Below are 17,237 nucleotides of genomic sequence, written 5' to 3' on the forward strand. Positions count from 1 at the left end.
TATATTTAAATAATCTTTTTTTTTTTTTTCAACTTTATTGAAGCAAAAGACATAAGTATACACAGAATTGAGAGCAACATCAGACATATGTGTATACAACATAAACTACACAATTATACAGTCACAATTATACAGTCACAAATACGCCAGGGGAATTAGTCATTGACAAAGAAAAAAAAAATTAAACAAATATCTTATATGGCTTACAAAGGTCATAAGTTTTAACAGCTTTTTTATTTACTGAATCAGAAATGGAGAATATGTATTGTTTGATATATGCGGACAGCTCTGGAAAATTCGGCTTTTTATTTAAAAATTTGGATCTCTGGATATAGAATTTAGTTAAAATAGCGAGCAAATTGATCAAATAAAATTTACAGTTGAGATTCCTGTCAAATTCAATATATCCAAACAATACATTTTTCCAGCACAAATTAAATTGGGGGTAGATGTGATCTACAATAAAGCGGGACAATTTACTCCACAGTTTTTTTGTGTACAGGCAAGACCAAAATAAATGAATCAGTGTTTCATTGGGAAAACCACAAAAAGTACAACTCACAACAATGTCTTTCTTAAGTCTCTGTAAATAATGATTGGTAGGATAGAATCTGTGTAGCATTTTAAAGGAAATCTCTTTGACTTTATTAGTTAGGAAACACTTCTGTGGTAATAGCCAGACTTATTCCCAATTAATGTTTCCAACAAAAGAAGACCAGTAAGATAGTAAAGAAGGTGTACTGATGACGTCTTGTTGAAAATGCTTACGAATAATATTGTTTTTGTTCTTAGTGTTCCAAGAAAAACACATTTTTCCAACAGTAGTTTCAATTACATTCAGTAATACAGGGCAATTGTTATTCAGTTTGAGATCTTTAAAAAGTGAAATAACCCCCGAGGGGACAGCATCAAAAACAACAGAGAAGTCCTTGGGTGTAACAGGGATTCCATAATGTTGAATTAATTCAACATAATTATAGAGATGCCCATGTTGATTAAACAATTGACTCAAAAGCAAAATATTATTATCTAACCACTGTTTGAGAAAAATAGACTTGTTTTTATATAGAATATATCTATTGTTCCAGATAGAAAATGTGTGAGGCGAGAAATTATGCTTGTAAATTAGACACCAAGCCAGTAACATTTGCTTATGAAATGAAGAGAGTTTGAGAGGAATTTTGTCCACATTGTAAGTGCAGAGCAATAGAAAGTTAAGACCACCAATTGCAGAGAAGATATAATGAGGAATGAAATTCCACAGGGAGGTTGGACATTTGAGGTAGCGTCTAATCCAATTAATTTTAAAGGTGTGGTTTAGTGTTCTATGGAACCTTTAAGTCCACTCTTGACGTCATCAGTCTCCAGCTGTTTCCCCGGAAGTGGGGAGAGTAGAGGAGGGAGGGGGAGACAGCTGTCAATCAAGAGTCCACGAGTCCACCAGAAACTCGGGATTCCTGCAGCCCCGAGCCTCGTGAACGCGCCTCGTGACCGCGCAGCTCCAGAATGTGGGGAATCTGCAGCAGGACGCTGGTGAGCATGCGCAGACGTCACGCCGTCCCGTCAAACTTCAGGCGACTCGGACTTTTAACTCGTTCTTTCACCTGAAAGGTGTTGATTACGCTCTTTAGAGGGTTAGTCACGTGGTTCCGGGGGTTTTCGATGCCGTGTTGGGGGAAAGTTTGCCGGGGTTGAGGTAGCGGCTAGGCCGCTAACTTTAACTGGGTTAAAGGGGAATGGTTTAGGTTACAGTAGTGATGACGTAGCAGGTGGCGGTGGGAGGGGGAGGACCCGGATGTAGAGAGTTCTGGACAGTTGTGTTCTAGGGAACTTTCTGAATGTTTTATTTAATGTTTTTATTGAATTTATTTGTACACACACAAATACATAAACACACACGTGTGTGTGTGTGTGTGTGGATGGCTGGATGGATGTATATAAAATATATATATAAAATATACACTTATTTATTTTTTGTACGTGCATTTATTTATTTATATATATATATATATATATATATATAGAGAGAGAGAGAGAGAGAGAGAATTTTTTGTAAATATATACGTTATGTTTTTGTAAACATGTATATATTTTTTGTAAATATATATGTGTATATATTTTACTTATTTTTTGTAAATATTTGTTGTTTTCTTTAAACTTTTTTACAAAAAATAAATATATATTTATTTATTTACAAAAAATATATAACATTTTGTAATTATATATATATTTACTTATTCTGTATTTGTAATTTTATATATATATATATATATATATATATATATATATATATATATATATATATATATATAATTTTTTTATAGATTCATGTAATATGTATGTGTGTGTGTGTGTGTGTGTGTGTGTGTGTGTGTGTGTGTGTGTGTGTATGTATATGTATATATATATATATATATATATATGTATATATATATATATATATATATATATATATATATATAATTTTTATTTTTTTGATTAGTTCATATGTATAATTTTTTTATTTCATAGATTTTTTTCTATAAATATATATAGAATTGAAGCTGCAAGCAGCGATGAACAGGACCTCGCGCGTGCAATTTTCACCAATAAAGGTCAAGGACTCAAAACTAAGTCTTCACGCGCGCACGTATTACGCACGTATTACCTTTACGCACTCACGTAGAACAACTTTTAGGCGTTCACTGATATGTTTTACGAGAGCGCGTGAAACTTTTTAGTGAGTGCATAAACGTTTTACGTGCTCACGTAAACAACTTTACGTGCTAACTTAAAGGTTTTATGCGCGTGCGTAAAACTCATTATATATATTAAAAAAATCTGTGTCCCTTTAGGGGCTCCGTACCTTTGCACTGTCAGTGCTCAGGCCCTAAATATATGGCGTGACCCTGCACAGGATATAGCGGGTATAGATGATGGATGGATGGATGGATGGATGGATGTATTTATTCTTCCTATTTCTTGTATCATTGACCACCAACTGTCTCTCCTCCATCCATCAAAGGTGGGGATGGCGAAGAGTGCGGCGCGCCCCCCCCACCTGGTCCGGCCCGTGGCGGCCCACCGGCTCCCCGGCAGGTACCTGAGCCACCAGGGGTCCCTGCCCAGCCTGCCCGTGCCCCCCCTGCAGCAGACCTGCCAGCGCTACCTGGAGGCCCTGGAGCCAATCATGGAGCCCGAGGAGCTGGAGCGGAGCAGGGGATTGGTGGAGGGGTTCGGGAGGAGGGGCGGGGTGGGGGAGAGGCTGCAGAGGGGGCTGGAGGAGAGAGCTCGCAGCACGGACAACTGGGTACATGCTCACTTCATATATACATTAAGATTTATGTGTGTATATATATATATATATATATATATATATATATATGTATGTATCATTTTTTTTTTCTAATTTAGCTGTTTTTTTAATTCATATATTTTTGTAAATATATATATCTATATATATATATATATATATATATATATATATTAATTTTTTTATTTAGATTTTTCCATTTATTTCGTAATTATATGAGTCTTTGTGTGTGTGTGTATATATATATATGTATATATATATATATATATATATATATATATATATATATATATATATATATATATATATATATATATATATATATAGTTTAAAAAAAAATGTATATATATAAAAACATTTTTTTAAATTTTTTATTTATTTTGTAATTTATTTATTTATATATATATATATATATATATATATATATATATATATATATATATATATATATATATTGTTTTATTTATATCGTAATAAAAAAAAATGTATATATATAAAAAAAAATTTTAATTTTTTTATTTATTTTGTAATTTATTTATATATATATATATATATATATATATATATATATATATATATATATATATATATATATATATATATATATATATATATATATATATATAGTGGTGGGGGAAAAAAATCGATATTGCAATATATTGTTGCGCTCTCTGTCGCAATAAATGATAAACTGACGGCAAATCTCGACATTTTATTACAACACACATAATGGATTTACGCGGTTGTCTCCGCACTGTTGTTCATGCACTTCAATTTGTCCAGTGTTTACATTGGCAAAGTTCAACAAAGTTTTGACATTGAATAAATGCATAACTACAGACGTTTTCCTTTTTATGGGTATTTTTCCTTTTTCAGTCACATATATCGTGATATATCGTTGATGAAATTTCTTACAATATATTGAATATCGTGTATTATGATATTATCGTCATCTTATCTATAAATATATATATATATATATATATATATATATATTAATTCCATGTTTTTTCTGTGTGTGTGTATTTTTCCTGCCTCCTTGTCTTCCCCTCCGTGTTCTGTGTGTGCAGCTGTCGGACTGGTGGGTGCAGGTGGCCTACCTGGACTACCGTCTCCCGGTGGTGGTCCACTCCAGTCCAGGCCTGGTTCTGCCCCGGATGGACTTCAGCGACGTGGAGGGACAGATGAGGTGAACCAACCCCCCCAGTCAAGGAGCAAGTTCAGATCAGAGACTTATACTTATATAAAAAATATATATGTATATATATATGCAAATAATATACAAATAATATACATATACTTACTAAATGCAAAAAATACAAAGACATATATATGTACCGGTATGTATATAAATAAATTGTAAAATGTGTTTCTTCCTTGTTGCCTTGAAAGGTATATATGACTGAAATAAATTTAAACTAACTAACTAAACTATGTACTGTATGTATGTATATGTATATATATATATATATATATATATATATATATATATATATATATATATATATATATATATATATATATATATATATTTATACATTTACAAATTGCATTTAAAAAATATATATATATCATATATATATTTACAGAAAGTATATGAATTCATATTTTCAAAATACATTTGAAAAAAAAAATATATATAAATAAATATAAATATAATATATATATATATATATATTATATTTTACAGAAAGTACATGAATTAATATTTACAAAATAAATGTGAAAAGAAAGGCCATACTATCATACACTGAGAGGAATTTCTAGAAGAATTAAATCATATCTCTGCCATACTTTGTCCAATCGTCTTCAAACTCACCACATATATTGTCGACCCCGAGGACTTTACATCCTTTGAGTTTCATCCTGATGAGTCAAATGGCGTACGTACGACGACACTCTAAAATGTTTAAAAAATGTAACATAATTTCTATGAATTAGGGAATTATTTATTTATTTTCTTTTAATTTTTCCTCCGTTCACGATAAAGGAAATAAGGGATTTCTAATCTCCCGTGTGAACCTCCCTTGTTTAGGAAGATTTAGGGAGTAATGATGTTTTTATTTTCTCAGGTTTGCTGCCAAACTCATCACAGGAGTTTTGGACTTTAAGACCATGATCGACAAGTGAGTCTTTCTTTCTTATATATACACATATATATATTTTGTTTTGTTAAATCTATCCGTCCGTCCATCCGTCCGTCTGTCTGTATTTTTTTTTTTTTTATACTTAAAATTTTCATTGATTTACAACAAGGTATATAACAACCAAAATAAAATAGTCACAGCACCAGAACAGTTGTTGCCATATCTTGAATAAGCCAGTGTTGTAGGTTACATCAAGATTTATATCATTGTCTTATCATAATTAACTTGGACGGAATTGTCTCTGTATTTGTAATTATTTTTTTGTATATATATATTTGTTTGTAAATATATATGTGTGTGTGTGTGTGTGTGTGTGTGTGTGTGTGTGTGTATATATATATATATATATATATATATATATATATATATATATATTTACATTTTATTATTTTATTTATTATTATATATATTTACATTGTATTATTTTATTTATTATTATATATACATATTTATTTTTTGTAAATATATATCTATTTTAAATGTTTTCTTTATTATTTATTTGTATCTTTTCTAACCCCTCCCCAGCGAGAGCCTCCCGGTGGAGCAGCAGGGCGGCGCCCCCCTCTGCATGCACCAGTACTACCAGCTGTTCTCCTCCTGCCGCCTCCCCGGCCTCCACCAGGACTCCCTGCTGCACCACCGGGGCCGGGGCCCCGCCCCCACACACATCACCGTGGTGATGAACTCCCAGGTGAGCCCCCCCACACACACACATCACCGTGGTGATGAACTCCCAGGTGACCCCCCCCCCCCACACACACACATCACCGTGGATACGGGTCGTGGAGGTGACAAACTATATTATGATATTGGGTTATTGTTTTTACTAGTAACGCGCATCCGACCACGCGTGCCGACCGCGCCTCGACCCGTGGACCAAAATCTTACTCCGCTCTGAACTTTTACTCATGTAAGTCTGGTGTAGAGTTAAGCATTACCTTATTAAATTAAACCTTTTTGGGGTGGTGAGTAGGATAAACACGGGGACAACTTCTGCTGAGTTCCAGTGTACTTTAATGTCCCTCAACAGTGTAGGATTTTAGAACTTCAACACAGCAGCTAGTGCCGTACTGTGGCGTATCACTCCGCCCAATCTAAAACAGACTAATCACTACAGATAAACTGACTAGTGTCATTATAGTCCCTGATTTACATCAGAATATAAAGAATATATTTATAAAATAATGAACCCTGAATTACCAAAATAACCTTCTTAACAAAAATAAATCTCTGTATAAATAAATAAATAAATCTCTGTAAAATGTTATGTATTTATTTACTTGTATTTATTTATTTAATTTTAGTTGTTACATTTCTGGAAAAGAAAAAAGTAAAATCATACATGAGAGAAACTATTCAGTTTGACATTTACTTTTAGTTCAGTTTGTGGAAAAGGCCTGGCTTTCTCTTTAAAACTAAAACAGTTATAAAGCATTACAATCTGTAACAATAGGGCAAACGCACAGTATTGTTTTGTATTTTGTGTCTTTCAAATAAAACACAATTTTTTCTAGTCATATGTTCCTCATTCATTGTTAAAAAAATACTGCTATAATATCGTATCGTATCGTTATCGTGACCTCAATATCGTGTATCGTGAGATTAGTGTATCGTTACACCCCTACCGCCACCGTGGTGATGAACTCCCCGGCTAACCCCCCCCCCTCTAGTTCTTCCAGGTGGAGGTCTACGGCCCGGACGGGGCCCCCCTGACCGAGGACCAGATCCTGGTCCAGCTGAGGGGGGTCCGGGGGGCCTCGGAGGAGGAGGAGGTGGAGCCGGTGGGGATCCTGACCAGCCAGCACCGGGACCGCTGGGGGGGGGCGTACCTGGAGCTGACCAGAGGTGAGGCATGCTGGGAAATGGAGAAATGGAGTGGGCTGTGGTTTATTAACAACCCTAAATATCAAAATTTCCTGAAATTTTCTAGTTGTTACTGTTATTATGACTGTTGTTTTTTTAATGGTTACTATTGTTGTATGTTATTGTTACTGTTGTACTGTCACTGTTGGTGTTACTGTTGTTGTTGTTACCAATATTTTCAATTCAGCTCTAAGTAAAGTTTCCTTCGTTGGACTGACTCCGTGTTTGAAAATTCAAACTGATAAACACGTTTGTCAACAACGGCAGACTGAACAACAACAACAACAACAACAACAACAACGTGTTTCCCAGAATCCCTAGAACTCGTCTCAGAGATTTTCCTTCTCCTTCCCGTCCAGACGAGACTAATCGAGAGTCGGTCTCGGCCATCCAAAGCAGCATCTTCACCGTGTGTCTGGACGGACCGACGCCCGCCGTCGCCGCCGAGCGCTACCGCAGCGCCGCCGCCGTGCAGATGCTGCACGGGGGAGGGAGTCGGTTGAACAGTGGCAACCGCTGGTTCGACAAGACCCTGCAGGTCTCAGAGCCAACTGTGTCTCTTAGCCAGCTGTGTTTCTTAGCCACCTGTGTCTCTTAACCAGCTGTGTTTCTTAGCCACCTGTGTCTCTTAGCCACCTGTGTCTCTTAGCCACCTGTGTCTCTTAGCCACCTGTGTCTCTTACACAGCCGTGTCTCTTAGCCACCTGTGTCTTAGCCAGCCGTGTCTCTTAGCTGTGTCTCTTAACTGTGTCTCTTAGCCACTTGTGTCTCTTAGCCACTTGTATCTCATAGCCACCTGTGTCTCTTACACAGCTGTGTCTCTTAGCCACTTGTGTCTCTTAGCCAGCTGTGTTTCTTAGCCAGCTGTGTCTCTTAGTTACCTGTGTCTCTTAGCCAGCTGTGTCTCTTAGCCACCTGTGTCTCTTAGCCACTCGTGTCTCTTAGCCAACCGTGTCTCTTAGCCACCTGTGTCTCTTAGCCAGCTGTGTTTCTTAGCTGGCCGTGTCTCTTAGCCACCTGTATCCTATATCCGCCTGTGTCTCTTAGCCACTTGTGTCACTTAGCTGGCCGTGTCTCTTAGCCACCTGGGTCTTTTAGCCAGGTGTGTCTTGTAGTCACCTGTGTCTCTTAACTACCTGTGTCTCTTATCCACCTGGGTCTCATAGCCAGCCGTGTTTCTTAGCCAGCTGTGTCTCTTAGCTACCTGTGTCTTTTAGCCAGGTGTGTCTCGTAGTCACCTGTGTCTCTTAGCCACCTGTGTTTCTTAGCTGTGTCTCTTAGCCACCTGTGTCTCTTAGCCAGCTGTGTTTCTTAGCTGGCCGTGTCTCTTAGCCACCTGTATCCTATATCCGCCTGTGTCTCTTAGCCACTTGTGTCACTTAGCTGGCCGTGTCTCTTAGCCACCTGGGTCTTTTAGCCAGGTGTGTCTTGTAGTCACCTGTGTCTCTTATCCACCTGGGTCTCATAGCCAGCCGTGTTTCTTAGCCAGCCGTGTCTCTTAGCTACCTGTGTCTCTTAGCCAGCTGTGTCTCTTAGCCAGGTGTGTCTCGTAGTCACCTGTGTCTCCTTTGATATGTCCTCCAGTTCATTGTTGGCGTAGACGGGACCTGCGGTGCTAATTATGAACACGCCCCCGCCGAGGGCCCGCCCATCGTGGCCTTGATCGACCACGTCGTGGAATACACGTAAGTGACCCCGCCTAGCATGTACGGGGGTGTCCCCCGAAGTCCTCCCACCTGTCTCTCATGTCCCCCGGTACAGGAGGAAGCCGGACACGGTCCAATCAGTGACGGGGACGGCCCCCCCTGCGCCGCGGAGGCTCCACTTCAACCTCACCCCCGAGATCCGGCGGAGCATCGCGGAGGCCAAGGAGCACCTGGACGCGTAGGTCCCGCCGCCGTGGAGACGGGTGGGGACAGGTGGGGACAGCGGTCCCGGCTGGGCGGGTCTAACTGCCACCTGTGTCTCTGTCAGGCTGGCGCGGGACCTGGACGTGGAGGTGGTGGTGTTCCCGCACTTCGGGAAGAACGTCCCCAAGCGCTTCAGGATGAGTCCCGACGCCTTCGTGCAGATGTCCCTGCAGCTGGCCTACTACAGGTGGGGGGGGGGGGTGGGGGGTGGCAGGAGGCAGGGAGGGGGGGGGGGGAGGGAGGAAGGAAGAACGGAGGAAGGAATGAAGAGACAGGAAGGAGGAAGGAAGGAGGGAAGGAAGGATGGACAGTAGGAAGGGAGGGGGGAAGGAAGGTAGGATAGGAGGAAGGAAGGAAGGAAGGAAGGAAGGAAGGAAAGGAGGAAGAAGGAATTAAGGTAGGAAGGAAGGAAAGGAGGAGGAAGAAGGAAGGAAGGTGGGAAGGAATAAAGGACAGGAGGAAGGAAGACTTTATTTTTTAGAAGGAGGAAGGTAGGAAGAATGGAGGAAGGGAGGGAGGGGGGAAGGGAAGGAGGAAGGAAGAAACGGGAAGGAGGAAGGAAGGAGGGAAGGAAGGATGGACAGTAGGAAGGGAGGGGGGAATGAAAGGTAGGATAGGAGGAAGGAAGGAAGGAAAGAAAGAAGGAAGGCAGAGACAGGAAGGAGGGAAGGAAGGAAGGAGTAAATAAGAAAGGAAGGAAGGAAGGATGGAACAGTTGCAGATTTAACTACCTATTTGTCCTACCTACTATTATTACCTAGCTACTATTATTACCTAGCTACTATTATTACCTAGCTACTGTTATTACCTAGCTACTATTATTACCTAGCTACTATTATTACCTAGCTACTGTTATTACCTAGCTGCCATTATTACCTAGCTGCTATTATTACCTAGCTGCTGTTATTACCTAGCTGCTATTACTACCTACTTCAGAACCAACAGATCAACCTCAATGGCAGTTATAGAACTGGTAGAAAACATATCTAAAGCAATAGACAATAAACAATACACCTAAAAAAAGCATTTGACACGATAGATCATAAAATACTATTAAAAAAAATTATATCGATATGGAATCAGGGGTATTGCCCTCTCTTGGCTGGAAAGCTATCTAAATAAAAGAATGCAATTTGTTAGCCTAAACGGAGTCGAGTCGGAACCCTTAGAAATAACTTTTGGAGTTCCTCAAGGCTCTGTACTAGGGCCAAAATTATTTATCCTATATATAAACGATATATGTAAAGCCCTACGAAAAATGCAGTGTGTCTTATTTGCAGACGACACAAGCCTGTACTTATCTGGTACAGATCTGGAGCAGCTCCTGCATGTAGTACAGAAGGACCTCAACATAATGAATAAATGGTTTAAAATAAATAAGTTATCATTAAATATCAGTAAAACCAAATTCATTGTTTTTGGCAACAAAATGATAAATGTTCCAATAAACCTAATTATTAATAACATAAAACTAGAACAAAGAAACACTACTACATTTTTAGGAATAACTATTGATGAAAAACTCATATGGAAGCCATATATTAATATCTTAAAAAGAAAATTATCTAAAACAATAGCTATATTATATAAAATGAAAGGTATTATAAATATAAGATCATTACAAGTACTATACAGATCCCTACTTCTCCCATACCTGACTTATTGTGTGGAAGTGTGGGGGAATACGTACAAATCAATAATTCATCCCATTTATATTTTACAAAAAAAAGCAATTAGAATTGTAAACTTGGCTGATTATCTTGCACCAACAAACCCACTTTTCATTCATAACAATACACTTAAATTCCAAGACATAGTTAATCTGAACACCACTGTTATAATATACAAGGCTTACAACAATTTACTTCCGGGCTGCATGCAGGAACTGTTCAAGCCAAGAGAGGGCAAACACGACCTCCGGGGAACTGCAATGTTTGACACAACAACAGTTAGAACAAATGCGAAGGGAAGATGTATATCTGTTTTAGGAGTAAAACTGTGGAACTCATTAGAAAATGACCTTAAACTAGCAAATTCAATAAAAGCATACAAGATATTATTCAAAGCAAAGGTAATGGACACATATATAGAAACACAATAAACAAACAATGAAGAATGCACACATGCACGAGATAAAATGACAACTTAAATTTGTTTTGCCGGTTTCCTTAGCATCTTTTCACTTTCTGTTTTCAGAGCTATCATTATTATTATTATCATATTATTGCTATTATTATTATTATTATTATTACTATTACTATTATCATCACCATCATTATTATTGTTATTATTATTATTATTATTATAACTATTATTATTATTATTATTATTGTTACTATTATTATTATTCTGTGTAGACTTATGATACTTCATTTGTTTTTTTTGTATATTTTATTCTGTTAAAAGGTGGGCAAGATAAGCTTTATGCTTCAAGCCCAGACCTTTTCGGTCAAATCACAATGTTGACCAGGGAAAAACCTGTGTTATCTTGTTTGTTGATTTTTCATTTTTGTTTGTGATTGACCGAAATAAATATTTACTACTACTACTACCTAGCTACTATTATTACCTAGCTACTGTTATTACCTAGCTACTGTTATTACCTAGCTGCCATTATTACCTAGCTGCTATTATTACCTAGCTGCTATTATTACCTAGCTACTGTTATTACCTAGCTACTGTTATTACCTAGCTGCTATTATTACCTAGCTGCTATTATTACCTAGCTGTTATTACCTAGCTGCTATTATTACCTAGCTGTTATTACCTAGCTGCTATTATTACCTAGCTACTATTACCTAGCTGCTATTATTACCTAGCTGCTATTATTACCTAGCTACTATTATTACCTAGCTACTATTATTACCTAGCTACTATTATTACCTAGCTACTCTTATTACCTAGCTGCTATTATTACCTAGCTGCTATTATTACCTAGCTGCTGTTATTACCTAGCTGCTATTACTACCTAGCTACTATTATTACCTAGCTGCTATTATTACCTAGCTGCTGTTATTACCTAGCTACTATTATTACCTAGCTACTATTATTACCTTGCTGCTATTATTACCTAGCTGCTGTTATTACCTAGCTGTTATTACTACCTAGCTGCTATTACTACCTAGCTACTATTATTACCTAGCTACTATTATTACCTAGCTGCTATTATTACCTAGCTGCTGTTATTACCTAGCTGCTGTTATTACCTAGCTGCTGTTATTACCTAGCTGCTATTATTACCTAGCTGCTATTATTACCTAGCTACTATTATTACCTAGCTGCTGTTATTACCTAGCTGCTATTACTACCTAGCTACTATTATTACCTAGCTGCTATTATTACCTAGCTGCTGTTATTACCTAGCTGCTATTACTACCTAGCTACTATTATTACCTAGCTGCTATTATTACCTAGCTACTATTGATTGGATGAATGTTAATGTGGGCTGTTCCCCCCTGTCCCCCCTCCCTCCTCTCTGAACCAGGATGTACGGCCGCTGCTGTTCCACCTACGAGAGCGCCTCCCTCCGCAGGTTCCGGCTGGGCCGCACCGACACGGTCCGCTCCTCCTCCCGCGCCTCGCTCTCCTTCGTCAGGGCCTTCGATGACCCCAGAAAACAGGTCCGGACCCCTCATGACATCACAACCCCTCAGGGAGGGAACTACCATACCCATGATGCAATGCAGTCAACACAAATACAGCACTTTCCATAATGTTTACTACTCCTCAGGCAGGAAACTAGGAATGAGACATGAAGGAGACAGGAAGTCAGGAAGGAGACATGAAGGAGACATGAAGGAGGCAGACAGGAAGCAGACAGGAAGGAGACGTGAATGAAACAGGAAGGAGACATGAAGGAGACAGGAAGTCAGGAAGGAGACGTGAAGGAGACAGGAAGTCAGGAAGGAGACATGAAGGAGACAGGAAGGAGACATGAAGGAGGCAGGAAGGAGACATGAAGGAGGCAGGAAGTCATGAAGGAGACAGGAAGGAAACAGGAAGGAGACAGGAAGTCAGGAAGGAGACATGAAGGAGGCAGGAAGTTGTTGTGCAACTCGGGTAGCTTGGCTGTCCAGTTATCGAAGGCTAATGATAATTCTATTAAAGAATTATTAATAATTAATAAAGTGGACTATTTATCAATTTGAATTATCAAAATGATAATAATTCTCGGGGCACCACCCCCGATGCCTTACTCCGGGGGAAATTTGATAACTAAACAGCAGAAAATCAGTCTCAATATGATTTGAATTATCCTGCAGAACAGCAAATCTTACTATATCGTACAGAATAACAATGAAGGCGTGATATCCGAACACTAGGCTCTGCTTAAACAAATCAATTTGTGACCAAATCTTGCATGAAGTAACAACAACCACTCGTTAAAAATCAATCAGAATTTATTTACATACGCGTATCAAAGAAGATGTGAATAGATACCCAATAAATCCTGACGGCACACTACTTAAGTATTATAAAACAATTAATTAACTAGGAAAACAACAATCAATAAAAATATGAAATGAAAGTTCAATGCATGGAATGGGAAAAAGAAATCAAAGCAATTATAAAAACGATGATAAAGAACACAATAATGATAACGTACAGTAATACGCATACAGTAATCTCATTAAACATAAGTTCAGCTTTACACCGTTCTAACTGACTGATCGCCCAAACACAGCCTCACGTCTCCTCTGGATTCTGGATCTGGGCTGCGGGTTCTGTCGGGGGTTCCAGTCCGATGCGGCCTCGTTCCTCTCGGCTTTCAGTCCAAGCAGTCTCTCGTCTCTCTCTCTTCTCCTTCGACTCTGAAGAAATAAAAAGACAGGGGTGCAGCGTGCAGCAGCCGGGCGATCCCGCCCTGGTCACGGAGCCTATCACGGCGTCTCGGTGCGCGCGGGGGTCCGGTCCACTCATCGGCTGATGAGCGCGTGGGCCTCACGGACACAGGTGGCTGGGTGCTCCTCGGGCTGAGCTGGCAGACTGACCGGAGGATCAGGCCCTCCTCGGGAGAGAACTTAGAGCGGAGAGAGAAATTAGAAAGGAGAGAAAGTTGGGAGCGCAGTGCGCTCCGTGGTAACGGGTCTTACGCTCCGCCGGACACTCCAGGCTCGAAGCGGCTCCCCCCCCCGTCTCGTCGCAGCGCTCAGGAATAAATGGGTAGATGCGGTCGCGGCTGCCTCGATCGGCAGGCACGTCTTGTCCGGTCCGCTGGCTGAGGGAGAGAGAGAGATGCACTGGGCAGGACGGGAGTTTGAGTTCCGCGGGCTGCGTGATGTCACCAGCCCCTGGCAAGTGATTGGGTGCTTCCCGCTTTTGGGCTTGGGGGCGGTTTTACTGTGAGGGACAGTCCCCCCCCTTCAGGGCTCGCTTCCTGGGCTCCACTGAGTCTGAACCCCCCCTGGTGTCGTCACCCCAGGGAGTCTGTTCCTGGTCCCTTTGCGTTGTCTTTTCCTTTGTTCCTCCAGGTCTGGCGGGAACCCTGCTGGGTTTGTGGGGGCTATACTGCGTCTGACCCCCCTCCTAGGTGTCGTAAACCCCCGGGGAGTCTGTTCTAAGAGGCAGTACCAGTCATAAAACTCTGGCCCCAGGACGAGACCAAAGTCTTGCTTTCACTTGGAATTCATAATCCTGACATGTTCATATACATTTATAACAATCCACATGATCACTGGGTGTGGTCCAACAAAGTCATGAAGGAGACAGGAAGGAAACATGAAGGAGACATGAAGGAGACAGGAAGGAGACAGGAAGGAGACAGGAAGGAGACATGAAGGAGACGTGAAGGAAAGAGGAAGGAGACAGGAAGGACATATGAAGGAAACAGGAAGGACATATGAAGGAGACAGGACGTCAGGAAGGGGACAGGAAGGAGACAGGAAGGAAACATGAAGGGGACAGGAAGGAGACAGGAAGGAGACATGAAGGAGACATGAAGGAAACATGAAGGGGACAGGAAGGAGACAGGAAGGAGACAGGAAGGAGACATGAAGGAAACAGGAAGGAAACAGCAAGGGGGCAGGAAGGAGACAGGAAGGAGACAGGAAGTCGGGAAGGAGACAGGAAGGAGACATGAAGGAGACAAGAAGTCATGAAGGAGACAGGAAGTCAGGAAGGAGACATGAAGGAGACAGGAAGGAGACAGGAAGTCAGGAAGGAGACATGAAGGAGACATGAAGGAGACAAGAAGTCATGAAGGAGACAGGAAGTCAGGAAGGAGACATGAAGGAGACAGGAAGGAGACAGGAAGGAGACATGAAGGAGACAAGAAGTCATGAAGGATGGGCCGCTCGGTGGCGCAGTGGGTTAAGCGGCGGCTCATATACTGAGGCTACAGTCCTCCTCCTGCAGCGGTCGCGGGTTCGAATCCAGCCTGCGCACCTTTGCTGCGTGTCTTCCCCGTTCTCTCTCTACCCCTTTCCAGTCTGCATCTCAATAAAGGGCCACTAGAGCCCAAAAAAATCTTTAAAAAAAGAAGTCATGAAGGAGACAGGGAGACAGGAAGGGGACAGGAAGGAAACATTAATGAGTCAGGAAGGAGACAGGAAGTCATGAAGCAGACAGGAAGTCAGGAAGGAGACAGGAAGGACACATGAAGGAGACAGGAAGTCAGGAAGGACACATGAAGGAGACATGGTCACCTCCTCTTGTCTCCAGGACACGGAGAAGCTGGACCTGATGGACAAGGCGGTGAAGGCCCACCGGTCCTACACGGACATGGTGAGTCCTGCAGGGACGGCCTCCTGGTCGCCATGGATACCGTCCCCCAATCAGATACTAGTGTACTAGTGTGTAGATGTGTGTACTTGTGTTGTCGTGTGTAGATGTACTAGTGTACTAGTGTTTACTTGTCTTTACCCGGTCTCCGTTACCATGGAAACGTGGGCCTGTCAATCACCGTCCCTGGTCTCCTCCCTGATTCCTGCTCTCTGTCTCCCCCTGCAGGCCGTCAGCGGTCAGGCCATCGACCGCCACCTGCTGGGCCTGAAGCTGCAGGCCCTGGAGGAGAAGCTGGGAGTCCCCGAGCTGTTCACCGACCCGGCCTTCTCCAGAGCGCTGCACTACCAGCTGTCCACCAGCCAGGTAAAACCCTGCACTACCAGCTGGTAAAACTCCTGCACTACCAGCTGTCCACCAGCCAGGTAAAGTCCTGCACTACCAGCTGTCTACTAGCCAGGTAAAGTCCTGCACTACCAGCAGGTAAAACTCCTGCACTACCAGCTGTCTACTAGCCAGGTAAACTCCTGCACTACCAGCTGGTACCAGCCAGGTAAACTCCTGCACTACCAGCTGGTACCAGCCAGGTAAACTCCTGCACTACCAGCAGGTAAAACCCTGCACTACCAGCAGGTAAAACCCTGCACTACCAGCTGGTACCAGCCAGGTAAAGTCCTGCACTACCAGCTGGTACCAGCCAGGTAAAACCCTGCACTACCAGCTGTCTACTAGCCAGGTAAACTCCTGCACTACCAGCTGTCCACCAGCCAGGTAAAGTCCTGCACTACCAGCAGGTAAAACTCCTGCACTACCAGCTGTCTACTAGCCAGGTAAACTCCTGCACTACCAGCTGGTACCAGCCAGGTAAACTCCTGCACTACCAGCTGGTACCAGCCAGGTAAACTCCTGCACTACCAGCAGGTAAAACCCTGCACTACCAGCAGGTAAAACCCTGCACTACCAGCTGGTACCAGCCAGGTAAAGTCCTGCACTACCAGCTGGTACCAGCCAGGTAAAACCCTGCACTACCAGCTGTCCACCAGCCAGGTAAAGTCCTGCACTACCAGCTGGTACCAGCCAGGTAAACTCCTGCACTACCAGCTGGTACCAGCCAGGTAAAGTCCTGCACTACCAGCTGGTACCAGCCAGGTAAAACCCTGCACTACCAGCAGGTAAAACCCTGCACTACCAGCTGGTACCAGCCAGGTAAAGTCCTGCACTACCAGCTGGTACCAGCCAGGTAAAACCCTGCACTACCAGCTGGTACCAGCCAGGTAAAACCCTGCACTACCAGCTGGTACCAGC

At 41.5% G+C, this 17,237-nt stretch overlaps 1 protein-coding gene across 1 annotated transcript in view; it reads left to right on the forward strand.

The window, feature by feature from the left end:
- The first annotated feature begins 1,377 nt into the window (after positions 1 to 1,377).
- LOC133452362 (carnitine O-acetyltransferase-like) overlaps positions 1,378 to 17,237 on the forward strand; it is a 17,316-nt gene continuing 1,456 nt past the window's right edge. Inside the window, exons 1-13 of the mRNA XM_061731616.1 lie at positions 1,378 to 1,533; positions 3,005 to 3,289; positions 4,363 to 4,481; positions 5,365 to 5,418; positions 5,965 to 6,130; positions 7,110 to 7,284; positions 7,662 to 7,840; positions 8,887 to 8,987; positions 9,064 to 9,186; positions 9,277 to 9,399; positions 12,697 to 12,832; positions 15,873 to 15,935; positions 16,161 to 16,298. Of these exons, the coding sequence (XP_061587600.1) occupies positions 1,507 to 1,533; positions 3,005 to 3,289; positions 4,363 to 4,481; positions 5,365 to 5,418; positions 5,965 to 6,130; positions 7,110 to 7,284; positions 7,662 to 7,840; positions 8,887 to 8,987; positions 9,064 to 9,186; positions 9,277 to 9,399; positions 12,697 to 12,832; positions 15,873 to 15,935; positions 16,161 to 16,298 (1,689 nt within the window). The 5' untranslated portion in view covers positions 1,378 to 1,506. The remainder of the gene's footprint in view (positions 1,534 to 3,004; positions 3,290 to 4,362; positions 4,482 to 5,364; positions 5,419 to 5,964; positions 6,131 to 7,109; positions 7,285 to 7,661; positions 7,841 to 8,886; positions 8,988 to 9,063; positions 9,187 to 9,276; positions 9,400 to 12,696; positions 12,833 to 15,872; positions 15,936 to 16,160; positions 16,299 to 17,237) is intronic.

This window comes from Cololabis saira, chromosome 10 (assembly GCF_033807715.1).
Source record: "Cololabis saira isolate AMF1-May2022 chromosome 10, fColSai1.1, whole genome shotgun sequence".
Taxonomy (NCBI): Eukaryota; Metazoa; Chordata; class Actinopteri; order Beloniformes; family Belonidae; genus Cololabis; species Cololabis saira.